The 14483-nt window shown below is 46.0% G+C and overlaps 1 protein-coding gene across 7 annotated transcripts in view; it reads left to right on the forward strand.

The window, feature by feature from the left end:
* mylka (myosin, light chain kinase a) overlaps nucleotides 1–14483 on the forward strand; it is a 167913-nt gene that overhangs the window by 67965 nt on the left and 85465 nt on the right. For 4 of the 7 annotated variants that reach the window (XM_089133013.1, XM_089133011.1, XM_089133012.1 and 1 more), the window contains exons 3-4: nucleotides 4291–4498; nucleotides 13744–13789. In XM_089133013.1, coding sequence (XP_088989139.1) covers nucleotides 4291–4498; nucleotides 13744–13789 — 254 coding nt within the window. Of the gene's footprint in view, nucleotides 1–1521; nucleotides 1843–4290; nucleotides 4499–13743; nucleotides 13790–14483 lie in introns of those variants that run through there. The other 3 variants (XM_089133017.1, XM_089133015.1, XM_089133016.1) reach the window with 3 other exon arrangements.

Consider the following 14483-nt stretch of genomic DNA (forward strand, 5'->3'; position numbering starts at 1 on the left):
AAGAAATATATAAAACTGCGCAAGTAGTTTTTTGGACATTTTGATACAAACATTTCTTACATATTGTAATTTTAAACAAAGAAAAGTTATTTTATTCTAGCTTTATGGATTCTTCTTTTTTATCAACACTTGAATATGTGCAAGTTTTTTTTTTTTAAAAAAACAGTTTTAGCAAAAAGCTGTGAAAATCACGTTTTTTCGAAGACTATATCCAGATCGGATTCAGCATGATGATTAAAACACAGATGGAGTAGATCGAGTTCATCAACACCCTCAAAGCTTCACACTCCTGTAGCTCGTCATGGGTCAATATTCATGCATTAAAATTAGGTAGTTTTGATTTATATGCAATTTTGATTTAATTTTGATGATCGCTTTATTTTACAAATACATCTGCTTACATGTGATATCGATTGTTTCTGCTTCCTTTTCACATGTGTTTTGATCAGGAGATTTAGTGCTCTTTCAGAAAATGCCTAATAGCACCCCCTACCGTATAACACTGAACACACGGAAAGACGGAAATTTCAATGGTGGGGAAAGAGTTGTTCACTTTAAAAAAAACAAACAAAAAAAACGTTTGCTGATAATTTACTCACCCCCATGTCATCCAAGATGCCCATGTCTTTCTTTCTTCAGTCGAAAGGAAATTAAGGTTTTTAATGAAAACATTCCAGGATTTTTCTCCATATAATGGATTCACTGGGGTTCACTGGGAACCAAATGGTTCAAGGTCCAAATGAGAGTTTCAGTGCAGCTTCAAAGAGCTTTATACAACACCAGACGATGAATAAGGGTCTTCTCTAGCGAAACGATCATTTAAAAAAATATATTATAAATTTAGGTTTTAAAAGCACAAATGCTTGCCTTGGTCTTATCTGTGATGCGCGTTTGTGACTCTCCTGTTTGAACTCGTTCATCAAAATGAATTAATCTTTTCGTTCATTTCGTTCGTTGAATGAAACAAACGACTCGAAAAAAAAAAGATTTGTTCATTTTGATGAACGAGTGCCCAGTGAAGGCCATTATATGGAGAAAAATCGTAATCTTATTTCTTTTCGACTGAAGAAAGAAAGACATGGACATCTTGGATGACATGGGGGTGAGTAAATTATAAGCATTTTTTTTTTTCTTAAAGTCAACTACTCCTTTACGGATCAGTTCTGTATAGTTAACCAACAAGGTTCAAACAATAGATGTGCAAAGTTACTATGGTTTTGGGAAACTAGCTAGTTAATTTCTCCATAGATGCATGAGGAATGCACCCCAGAAAAATTGGTGGGGATGTATCATCAAAATGTATCAATTTATCATTGTTTGGGCGATTCTCTTTAAGGGGCAATACACTGGGAATACAATAGTCCTCTCTTTGTCTTGCTGAAGACTTGTGCCCTACTTGTGCTGTCAGTATGAATTGTGTGAGAGAAAACACGAAAAAAAGCAGATGTTTTGTGCAAACAACCCTGTGTTTTTCCTCCCCTCACCATCGGAAGTGAGTCCTGCTGGATTTTTGAGGTAGAGCTCTTGACCACATGTCTCAGAGTAAAGGCTTCAAACTGAGAGAGTGTACACAAGAAAAACAGCAGCCCGACATAGAGGAAATACCAGCGCTGCACTGGTTTAATAAAGAATTCTGAGCTAATATTGCTATTTTTGGGCAAATCTGCAGTGAAGTGGACCTGTCACTGTGAGGTCCGTTTGCCTGAAAGGAAGAGAGGCCAGTCTTGACACGCTCCTAAACCGTTGCTGTATGGTAAAGTTTTTGCTTTCATTTTAGCCTTGGAATTTTGGAAGGGCATCTGGAATCTATCTATTGTCTACTAGGCATCAAGCTGTATAAATGTGTGTATTCGATCTGAAATCTGTTACAGCTTGTAGTAGTTAGCAGTTTCCTCTGATTTTAGTTTCATGTGAAGTGGATGTGTGGCGCTGCTGGTTTGCAGACAGAGAGGTAGATTGTGTTTCATGATTTGATTGGTCCACTTCCAATGTACAATGTTAAACAATCTCACTGAGATTTGCAGAAACAAGACATGCCAACATTAGTAAAAGACGGGGTGAATGGGGGAGATTATCCATATGGTGTCCTTATTAGACATGGTCAGCACACAGATTTGGAATGGTTGATAGAACCGAGAGAAAACAAGTAGAAAGAGATCAATGGAGTGAAAATGAGTATGAGCTCTTCAAAAGAACCACAGTATACCGCTCCCATCAAAATGACTCAGGCATTTGTGTTTGTTTTAATATAGACGGATCAGGTGCTTTCTTTGTGTTGATCTATAACTGATTTTTTCTATAACTGACAAACATTTTACTACTACAAAAGATTCCTCAGAGTGAATGAATATAATGCACGGTGTTTGCTGTGGCAAGACATGTTTAGTCATGATGGTAATTAGCTTATCCGGAAGGCTAGTTTTCCGGGGGGGGGGGGGGGGGGGGGTTTGTTGTTTTGTTTTTCTAAAAAATAAAAAAATAACATCTTAGCGTGTAACAACCTGGCAACTACCTTAACAATGTGTTGGTTTGACACGGGCAAACATTTCCTCTGAAAATAGGTACCATGGAACTTTGATTTATACAATGGAACTAAATTATTGCCATATTTGTTTACCATGGTATTTAAACAGAAATCGAGAAAGTATGTCAAGGAAAATATTTTTAGTAGTCTACTACTGTGCCATGACCTAAACCATAGTATTACCATAGTAGTACCATAGTCTTTAAAGAGGTGCCCAATCCTGCTCCTGGAGGGCCAACATCAAAGTTTAAAGGGTTAGTTCACCCAAAAATGAAAATTAAGTCATTAATTACTCACCCCCATGCTGTACCAACCCCGTAAGACCTTCGTTCGTCTTCGGAACACAAATGAAGATATTTTTGATTAAATTTGAGAGCTGTATAACTACCACATTGGCTCCTAAAGGACTGCCTCTTGACGGCCCAGAAAGTCAATGAAGAAAATGTTTAAATATCCCAAGTGACTACCGTGGCTCAACTATATGTTTATCAAGCGACGCGAATACTTTTTGTGCGAAAAAACAAACAAAAATAACGAGTTTATTCGACTATTTCTTTTCTTCCTTGTAGGCCAGAACGAGACTTCCTTAGATTTCCACGACGCATGCGCGAGATTTGCGATCTGCTCACACCAGCTTACACTACTTCAGATCGCAATTCTCGCGCATGCGTCGTGGAAATCTAAGGAAGTCTCGTCAGCTCTCAAATTTAATCAAAAATATCTTCATTTGTGTTCCGAAGACGAACGAAGGTGTTACGGGGTTGGTACAGCATGGGGGTGAGTAATTAATGACTTAATTTTCATTTTTGGGTGAACTAACCCTTTAAGCTTAGCCCCTGAACCAGGTAATCAAGGCCTGTGTCCGAAAAGCTAGGCAGCTGACTATCAGGCGATGACTTTAAAGGCAGTGTTTCCACACAAAAGTATCTCACTAAACTGAGGAATTAAAACCGGTTTAATGATCTACAGCAAAATAGAGAGCTTTAGAGAAAACAAAGCACATTTCTAATTACTGATGTAGTCTTTTCTCACTAGAAATGATACACAAAATGGAAAATGTTGGTCAAAAACTTACATTTACACACAAACTGACCACCAACCGCAACTTTTAGACACTCTCTTATTTTTTTAGCTGAACTGTCTGTCACAGAATGGAAAGCAAAGGATTGTGGGACTGGGATATCAAAGGCAGCGATTCATCTATGTTGCATGCCTTCAGTAATTGATCAGATGAAGGAATCTCAGGAGAGAGGAACTTTCGTAATTAAATATTTTGCTGTAAATCATATGTTATGCTGCCCTTTCAGGAGATACCTTTGTGCCCAAGGGAGCAAAACTCAAAGAAGTTGACTGTCCAAGAGCAGGATTGGGAACCCCTGTATTTACCTTAGTAAAATGGTTACTTTTTTGCACTTTTTTGCTAGTGTTGGTTTGAATTTCTGGTAAAACCATAAATTATTATAATAATCAAGAAAGAGCAATGACAGAAAGAGATGTACTGCGACTGGTATGATGTTTCTCTTGTTCATCACAAAACACACACACACATGCAGAAATCTCAGGAAATTAGAAGCAGAGCTTTTTCCCTCTTGGGCTATAAGCAGGACAACACTGATAATCAGTTACTGAGTAACTAAAAATGAAGGCTGTTCCCGTTTCTGTTCACTGGCTTTCAAGCATGTCCAGAATGCCGTTCATATCTCTTTATGTATGTTTAACTAATTTTACATTTGTTGGATTGTTTATCTCTTTGTGATCTTTGTCAGGTACGTGGATTTCCAGAGCCCCAGGTCTGCTGGTTTAGGAATGGTAAGCTGCTGATAGCAGGGGATCATTATTCTATGGAACAAAGTGCTCGTGGAACCTTTAGTCTGGTGGTCCAGGAAGTCCAGGATGACGATAGAGGACGTTACACCTGTGAAGCTGTCAATGATGCTGGGAGCTGCCAGGTTACCGTAGAGATCGTTGTGGAAGGTAAATAATCATCTTAATGAGCTTGAGGCTCATCTTGAGACGGTGTTCTAGGGGTCAGTGAGCAATGTTAGGGTACTGGGATAATTTGGTTAAGAAAAATAAGTAAATTGGAGAATATATGGCCAGGATATATAGAATATATAACACGCCATAGTACACATCTCCATAATGCTCGTCTACTGGCAAGTCAGTACTCAGTCAAGTCAAAAGAGTCACAAAAAAGTAAAACATAGTTGTTTTTATTGCACATTTACAGTTTTTCTCGATTGTTTACACACATTTTCTGAAAGAATGGCTCATATTCTCAGAACTCTACACACAAATCTAAAAACACTCACACAATAGGCAAAACCCCTCAATTCTCCTGCAAAATGAAACTTTACATTCAAAACAATGTTATTTCTTCTCGAAATGGTATTTTGTTTTCAAATGACACACACAAACCATCATATGAATAGACATTTATAAGAACCAGTTGAACACTGATGTGCTCAATGTAAAACACTATGATCAATGGAAAACGTCTCGGTTACGTATGTAACCCTCGTTCCCTGAGTAGGGAACGGAGACGTTACGTCAGAAGTGACGGAGATTGGGGGTTTCGCATAGAAAGCCAATCCTCTTCGAGTATTTAAACACGAGCCAATGGCATGCAATGCCTTGGGGCTGCGGAAATTTGCATAGCGTACTCCGCCCTACTCCGTGAGTATAAAAGGAGGAAGTGAACGCAACCGCAGTATGTCTTCGCTGAGGAGCCAAGACTGAACTCGGCATCTACCCAGCGATACAGCAGAAGTGGCAGGGAGACGTAACGTCTCCGTTCCCTACTCAGGGAACGAGGGTTACATACGTAGGGTTGGGAACCGAGAACCGGTTCTTTTCCAGAACCGGTTGTGTTTTTGAAAAAATACCGGAACCGTGCAAAATTCCTAAGTTTCGGTTCCGAAAACGGTTCCGATGCGATATCATCATGTGGGCGAAGTGCTGGGAGTAGAAGACGCCGTCTTATTCCTAAATGACAAAAACTTCACCACTGAAGTTGCGATTTGCTCTCACACGCGCTGCATTTGTCACACACAGACACACGCACGCTGCGCGCGCCGACCGCCGAGTCACTCTCTAGCCTACATTCAAATCTGTTTGCGCTGAGAGAGAGAGAGCAGTTGTCGATATGAAACTGCTTTACAATCACACAGTCTCAATATTTATTTGCTTCACATATTCAAATGATTTCCGTTACAGAATTAGTGAGATTATAGTTTGAGTAAAATTGACGGTAGTGGTCAAAACAGATGCAGTCCGTATATTTTTTGTGTTCAGAATTTACAAAATATATACAATGAGCGAGTACATCATAATGTTTTTTTTTTCAAACCGTGTTTTTGTCTTATCTTGAATCACTACGTAAAGCCTGTAATAAGCGTTAATATTGGACTTCTTGTTTAGACTGGCCGGCGGATCGCAGCTGCTGCGGAGTAGCCCAATGCCTGCGTGACTCGTCATGGACATAAACAGAGAGAAGTAGCTCCGGCAACAATGTTCTTCCGCAAGACGCATGCAGTTCTGTTTATTAACTGCTAGAGCGCCGATTTATCCAGTAATGAAATAAGTAAAGTCTTTATGAATCAATCATTCAAACCGTTTTAAAAAATAATCAGTTCTACACACATATGTGTGTTAAAGCATATTCTACTCCTTCTGAGAGGGTATTCTTCACTGTTGGAGATACAATAAAGGAGAGGTCTAAATTATTATAGAGAATGCAGAATTTTTTAATTTCCTTTATATATATATATATATATATATATATATATATATATATTTTTTTTTTTTTTTTTTTTTGCAAAGATTGCTTAATAATATTTTGAGTTTGTTTACATTACCAGTCTGTTAAACTAATTTGTCAAGTACTATAAGAAATAAACACAAAAAGGATTGTGGATTTTTCTCTTACTAATATTTTTAATTGAATGGGAACCGGAACCGGAACCAGAATCGTTTGGCGGAACCGGAATCGGAACCGGAACCGGAAAATTTCTCACGATTCCCAACCCTAATTACCAAGGTACACTGGGAAACATATCCCGGAGGGGACATGTTACCAGATGCCTACCAGAGGGAGGACTTAAGAATACTCATATGGTATAAGAACACATATGGAATACTGGAGTACCAGCAGGAGGTGGCAAGTTTAAACTCCAGGGTTGGCAGATGGCTTGCCAAGGGAAGACACATGCTCAGAGAGTCTTACAGTGGATAATACACATGAGACGGTTACCAGGGGGGAACCGTACGCACGGAGGCACCTGGCTAGCATCCAGAGCGACAGCAGTGGAGCCCGCATCGTCGGTGCTGGAGGACTCGAGTCTTCAATGGAAGAACTGAGAAAAATCGCACTTATCCAGTCCGGGGAGTGGAGTGGCGAGCAAGCGAAGACACCTGAGCGGGTCCAGTACCGGCCGGAACGAGTACGAGAGAGGACACTATCTCAATTCGCAGATTATAGAATCTGGCGAAGGTGTTGGGTGTCGCCCAGCCTGCAGCTCTGCAGATGTCTGTTAGCGAGGCGCCGTGCGCTAAAGCCCAAGAGGAGGCCACACTCCGAGTGGAATGGGCCGTCACACCAAGGGGACACGGACGGCCTTGCTGCTGGTAAGACAAAGCAATGGCATCCACAATCCAGTGGGACAGCCGTTGCTTTGAGAGAGCCCTTCCCTTCTGGCTCCCTCCATAACAGACAAAGAGCTGGTCTGAGGTCCTGAAACACTGCGTTCTGTCGACATAGGTGCGGAGAGCACGTACCGGACAGAGCAGTGCCAAGGCTGGGTCTGCCTCCTCCAGGGGCAGCGCTTGCAGGTTCACCACCTGGTCCCGGAGGGGAGTGGTGGGAACCTTGGGCACATATCCAGGCCGGGGTCTCAGGATCACGTGAGAGTAAGCCGGCCCGAACTCCAGGCACGCTTCGTCAACGGAGAATGCGTGCAGGTCCCCCACCCTCTTGATGGAGGCCAATGCAACCAGGAGTGCTGTCTTCATGGACAGAAACTTTAACTCTACTGATTGCAAAGGCTCAAAGGGATGCCTCTGCAGAGCACTTAAAACTACTGAGAGGTCCCAAGAGGGTACGAGGGGAGGACGAGGCGGATGCAGCCTCCTCGCTCCCCTCAGGAACCTGATGACCAGGTCGTGCTTCCCTAAGGACTTGCCTTCCACTGCTTCATGAGAAGCGGCAATGGCCGCGACGTAAACTTTAAGGGTGGAGGGCGACAGCCTGCGCTCCAACCCCTCTTGCAGGAAGGAAAGCACGACACTGACCGGACATCTCCGGGGGTCTTCTCCGCGAGAAGAACACCAGCTGACGAAGAGGTTCCACTTCAACGCATAAAGGTGTCTCGTGGACGACGCTCTTGCGGAAGTGATGGTTGCCGCCACCGCAGGTGGCAGCGAACTCAAACCTTCCTCGTCCCGTCCAGGAGCCACACGTGCAGCCTCCAAAGATCGGGACGAGGGTGCCATAGAGTGCCCCGTCTCTGAGAGAGTAGGTCTTGTCTCAGAGGAATAGGCCAAGGAGGTGCTGTCGCGAGGAGCATGAGATCGGAGAACCACGTCTTGGTGGGCCAGTAGGGGGCTACCAGCAAGACCTGCTCCTCGTCCTCCTTGATCTTGCACAACACCCGTGCAAGGAGGCTCACTGGGGGAAACGCATACTTGCGTGGGCCCCGTGGCCAGCTGTGCGCCAGCGCATCCGAACCGAGAGTGCCCCAGGTCAGAGAATAAAACTGGGCGCAGTGGGCTGAGTCCCGAGAGGCGAACAGATCTATCTGTGCCTCCCCGAACTCTTTCCAGATCAGCTGGACCGACTGGGGATGGAGTCGCCATTCGCCGGAGATGGGACGGACCCGAGACAGCTCGTCGGCTGCCCAGTTCCGGTCTCCAGGAATGTAAACTGCACGAAGGGACCTCAGGTGCTTCTGACTCCATATCAAGAGGTGGCGGGCGAGCTGCGACAACTGGCGCGAGCGTAGACCCCCCTGGTGGTTGATGTACGCTACAGCCGTAGTGTTGTCTGAGCGGACAAGCACATGCTGGCCCCTGAGCAACGCTCTGAAGCGGTGCAGGGCGAGCCGTACTGCCAGCAGCTCGAGGCAATTGATGTGCATGAGGCGCTGGGCTCCTGTCCAGGAACCGGCGGCTGCATGCCCATTGCACATGGCACCCCAACCCGTGGTAGATGCATCCGTGGAGACGACGAGATGTCTGGAAACTCGCTGAATAGGGACACCTGTCCGTAAAAAGCTGAGGTTTGACCACGGGAAGAAGGTTCGCCGGCATGCCGGAGTCACTGGGACTCGGAGCGAGCCGCGATGCCATGCCCACCTCGGGACTCGATCGCGAAGCCACAGCTGAAGCGGTCTCATATGAAGCAAACCGAGCGGCGTTGCCGCGGCCGCGGATGCCATATGCCCCAGGAGCCTCTGAAATAGTTTCAGTGGGACCGCACTCTTGCCCTCGAACTGTCGAAGACAAGTCAGCAGTGAGTGCGCGCGCTCGTTCGTGAGCTGCGCGGACATGGCGACCGAGTCTATCTCCATGCCGAGAAAAGAGATCCTCTGCACGGGGCAAAGTTTGCTCTTTTCCCGGTTGACCCGAAGGCCCAAACGGGCTAGGTGTCGGAGCACCAAGTCTCTGTGTTCGCAAAGCTGAGCTCGAGAGTGTGCTAGTATCAGCCAGTCGTCGAGATAATTCAGGATGCGAACCCCGTGTTCGCGAAGGGGAACAAGGGCTGCCTCGACGATCTTCGTGAAGACGCGAGGGGACAGAGCTAACCCGAATGGGAGAACGGCGTACTGATATGCCTGGCCCTCGAAGGCAAACCGAAGAAACGGTCTGTGTCGAGGTAAGATGGACACATGGAAGTACGCGTCCTTCAGGTCGATCGCTGCAAACCAATCCTGATACCGAACACATTCGAAAATGCGTTTGGCCGTGAGCATTTTGAACGGTAGTCGATGGAGAGAACGGTTCAAAATGCGCAGGTCCAGGATCGGTCGTAACCCACCGGTCTTCTTGGGGACAATGAAGTAGGGGCTGTAAAACCCGGACTTCACCTCGGCTGGAGGGACCGTCTCGATTGCACCCTTCGCCAGCAGGGTCGCAATCTCCGCTCTCAGGACTGGGGCATTGCCACCAACTATCGTGGAGCAAACTCCCCTGAAGCGGGGAGGAGACCGTGCGAACTGAATCGCGTAGCCGAATCTGATCGTTCTGATGACCCAGCGGGATATCCCGGGAAGCGCTAGCCAGGCTTCCAGGAAATGAGCCAACGGGGTCATGCGAACCACAGACGTCCCCCCGGAGGGGCAGCGGTGCGGGTCGACTGGCACGCGTGGAGGAGTTACCCCGCTCGGATGCGTCGAAGCCCGCTCCCCGACAGAAGGGACCAGGGAAAGCGGAGCGTTCCACGGGGGTCTGTTCTGCCGGGGGTCTGGCGACAGAGGGGGAAGGGATTGGTGTAGCCCGGGGACGACACACGCACCCTTCCGCGCCCTCAGAGACAGAGAGGAGTGTGTGGGCTGACGCACGGGGGCATCGAGCGCACCCACTCCAGTCTGTGAGCTCAGTGAGGATGTCAAGTCTTTCTTTAACCAGTTCAGGGTGCTGCCCACCCGTGGGTGAGCAGCGGGGAGCTGAGAACAAAAGATTCTCCCCCGGCCCTCCACCGGGGGAAGGAGGGGGCCTGCTACCGCCTCCTGGGAAAGACTCGAGATCGTCACTGAGCGGCCCGTGTCAGGATCTTCGCTTGGCCTGGCGTTTAGCGGGGCGAGCGGCCTGAGGGGGCTGTGACGCCGGCCTGCGGCCTCCTCGACGCCGGGGCCCGGGTGAAGGCTGCTGCTGGGGCCTGAGCCGCAGGGGGGCGTCCTCGGCGGCGAGCAGAGGGAGGCACCTGCGCCGATGACTGGGTGGAGGCAGCAGCTGGTCGCCGGGGCAGGATGTGTTTAATGGCCTCCGTCTGCTTCTGGGCGGTGGAGAACTGCTGGGCGAAGTCCTCGACCGCACCGCCGAAAAGGCCAACCTGGGAGAGCGGAGCGTCGAGCAGACGAGTCCGCTCAGCGCTCCGCGTGTCTGCCAGGTTGAGCCAGAGATGGCGCTCCTGAACCACCGAAGTGGCCATCACCTGACCGACGGCGCGAGCGGCCACTTTCGTTGCCCGGAGAGCAAGGTCAGTGGCGGACCGCAAATCTTTAAATGCCGTCGAGTCAGTCCCGCCCTCGTGCATGTCTCTGAGCATCTTCGCTTGGAAGACCTGCAAAGTGCTCATGGCATGCAAAGCGGAAGCCGCCTGTCCCGCCGCTCTATAGGCTCGCGCCGCCATAGCAGACGAGAACCCACAGGCTTTGGATGGGTGCTTAGGAGGACCACGGGTGGAGGCGCTCTGTGGACACAGCTGCATCGCAACAGAGCGCTCCACCGGGGGCATCCCAGTGTACCCACGGGCGGCCCCACCGTCGAGGGGGGGAAAGGCGGGGGAGAGATCGCGCTCTCGAGTGGACAAAGGAGCCCCCCAAGAGCGCGATAACTCCACATGCAGCTCGGGGAAAAAAGGTATTGGAGTTGGCCGTGGCCTTGCGGCGGCAGCTTTGTCCAGATACCAATTATCCATCCGCGAGAGATCGGGGCAGGATGGAGGTTTCCATTCTAGCCCGATACTCCCAGCGGCTCGAGACAGCATGGCCGTCAGCTCGGGATCTGACACGGGCAACGCTGGCACTCCCGAAGGGGGCAACGCAGCCGCATCTTCCTCTCCCGAGGACTCAAGCCCGCCTAGTGATGCTGTGATAGACATTGCATCATCATCTGGAGCGCTGCCCGAAGCAGCCGGTGCCGCCGAAGAGACAACCGACCGAGTCGAGCTAGCGCTCGCTGGCTCACGCACTGAGGCGGGAGGTGTGGCCCGAGGAATCGTCGGGGCTTTATCCCACACCGTCACCGTTAGATCGCCGGGTCGACGGGCCCCCTTTCGTGAAGGAAGCTGATCGAGTAGGGGGGACCGGGGCTCTCACTCTAGTGAGATCATTGAGCCTCGACCTCAGTGTGGAGATGGTCATGCTCCCACAGAAGGAACATGAGTCATCCACGAACGCTGCTGCTGCATGCTGAATGCCCAGGCATACAAAGCAGCGTTCGTGACCATCAGATGATGACAGAAATCTACCACATCCAGAAGGGCACGGGCGAACCATCTTTAAAAAGACGTGCCGCGTGCAGCTCTTTCACTTTCACTTTTATGAGAAAGGAGAAATTCACTCTTTCAGCGCTGAAGCTACCAGGGAGAAGTGCAAAGTCTGGCAGACCACTGCTCAGATCGCAGGCAATGCAAAATCTCGCTGGGTACCGCCGTCACACCAACACTGAAGAGGACGCTCGTTCTCGAAGAGTCTTGAATCAGCTTTTAGGAGTGAAGAGGTTCTCTTGGCTCCGAAGCGAAAACATACTGCGGTTGCGTTCACTTCCTCCTTTTATACTCACGGAGTAATGCGGAGTACGCTATGCAAATTTCCGCAGCCCCAAGGCATTGCATGCCATTGGCTCGTGTTTAAATACTCGAAGAGGATTGGCTTTCTATGCGAAACCCCCAATCTCCGTCACTTCTGACGTAACTCGAAGTGACTACGAAAGGGAACACTTCTTCTCCATTCATCATAATGACTTAGGCCTTTTTTGTTCAGTGTTACACTTACTACAGACATTTCATACATAACTGTGTTGTAAAATATTTGAGAATATTGTTTTTTTTAACCAGAACACACAAATACACGGTAACAAATATATTTTATTTTTCCCACAATATCAATGGGAGATAGATCCCACATTTCATACACCCCAACCAACACAAAGTTGCACATACAGTGGTCTACATACAAAACAACAGAATTTTTTATGCTGTTACAGTAAAAAAAGAAATAAAAAAAATCTATGCTGCATCTTCTCTTTGGTTTTGGTATTTTATGCTAAAGCTCTGATCGCTAATGGTAAAACTGTGTGAAATGTGTTTGCCCGTGTGACGAGTCAGTGTGAATATCTGAATGGCAGTGTGTTCCTCGTGAAAACAAGAGATTTTCTGCATGAAAATTGTGCCAAATGCAGAGAATTTGTGTGTAGTGTTTTGAAAAAAGTGTGTTTTAGAACTGCAATTTAAGTGTAAAGCAGGAATTGTGCTTGTAGTTTATCAGAATTGGTTCAGGGGGTTGGCGAATGAGTTACATGTTGTGGCCATTGTGTCTCAAGTACCAGAAAATGTGTGTAAACAATCGAGAAAAACTGTAAAAGCAACAGATAGTGCTGTACAATAAAACTTTGAGCATATAAAAAGAAAGCATTTAAGGAAAACATGCAGCGTAAAAAATATAAATTCATTACATAAAATGCAATCAGAAGACATCAACATAAGACCCTTAAATCTTAGACATTTTACTGGTAAATGGTGAATAAGAAAATAATCTTTCAAAAACAAGAGCGGTTGGTTCTGATGGTGTGTTTTAGAGATTGAAGATGTTAAGCAGAATGTCCAAGCTGCTCTTTTCCATAACAAATGTTGAGGCTGTCAGGTTCAAAAAGGAACCATAAAAAAGTTGTCAACATGACTTGGGTGATATATTCAAGTTTATGCAATTATTTATCAAATTATGCACGCTGGCATTCACATCACCACAAGAGGTTTGATAGCAATGACTCCAAATGCAGTTAATTCTTGTGATTCTTTGAATTCTTGAAACATTGGTTGTGTTGAGCAATTTCAATTACTTTGTTTGATTTGTTGATTGCAAACCGCGGAACGTCTGTCAATTATGCCTATAAACTTGATTTGCAATGGGGGTTGACTAATTTTAATTACAACTGTACTTAAAAGTTTACATTACATCACAGTGTAATGCACTTCTCATTTTCCACTTTTAAAAGTGTTCAGGGTCAGAGATGCAGCACTGCATTTGTACTGATTTATAGACACATAAATGCTTAATAAACTTCCTCCAGCATACTTCACAAAGACACAAACATATGGAGCCATTCAAATATTTTACAACTAGCAGCAGATAATAGCAGCTGTTGCATGTTTATGAAGCAAGGAGGGAAAGAGGAAAGGGGAAATATGTGCTTTTTATGTTTCTAATGAATTCTGTGTGTTTATGGATCTGTGTATACATTGTATTTGGAGCTTCATGAATAACCTTTTCCATCCCACACAGGAAATGCTGTGAAAAAATACAGTCTTCCTTCCTCCAACAGAGCAGGGTGAGATACACACTGTCCGAAAAGCACCACACAAGGAAATCGTCCCCTTGGAATTATAAGGTTCTATCTGACATTTTTGTCAAAATTGAGTTATTCACATTTTCTTATTCTGTGGCAATTTGTTTACATTATGTGATGTGTTTTGTACATTTAGGGTCCCTGTTATTTTTATGTTTGAAAGAAACATGTTCCCCATACACATTTTCCTATATGGAATGCAAAAACTTTGAAGCTCAATATCTCAAAACTGCTCAGAACGCAGATAGAACCTTATAATTCCAAGGGGACGAAATGTCATGCATTACAGTTTTTTCTTGATTGCTTAAACACGTTTCTTGAAACTATGCCTCGTATTCTCAAAACATTAAACACAAATCCATAATGTCTCACCCAGTTTTCCAAACAACCTATTTTCAGGTCAAAATGAAGCTCTACACTCAAAACCATTCACTCTTGCTGAAAAACCGAACTTTGCCCTCAGACAGGACACCCTCAAAATAACACACTACAACATAGTCTAACACACTGGTGCAATAAATTCAAAACAACATTTCCAAAACTGGTAAGTTATGTTACTTGTGGTTCCCTCCTCACAAACCTTTTCACATGACAAACAAAAGACACAACCAATGGACACATTGGCACATTTTTATTCATTCATGTACTACACAGTACAACACAAAAATAAAAAAAA

This window comes from Pimephales promelas, chromosome 7, assembly GCF_988280905.1.
Source record: "Pimephales promelas chromosome 7, fPimPro1.hap1.1, whole genome shotgun sequence".
Lineage (NCBI taxonomy): Eukaryota > Metazoa > Chordata > Actinopteri > Cypriniformes > Leuciscidae > Pimephales > Pimephales promelas.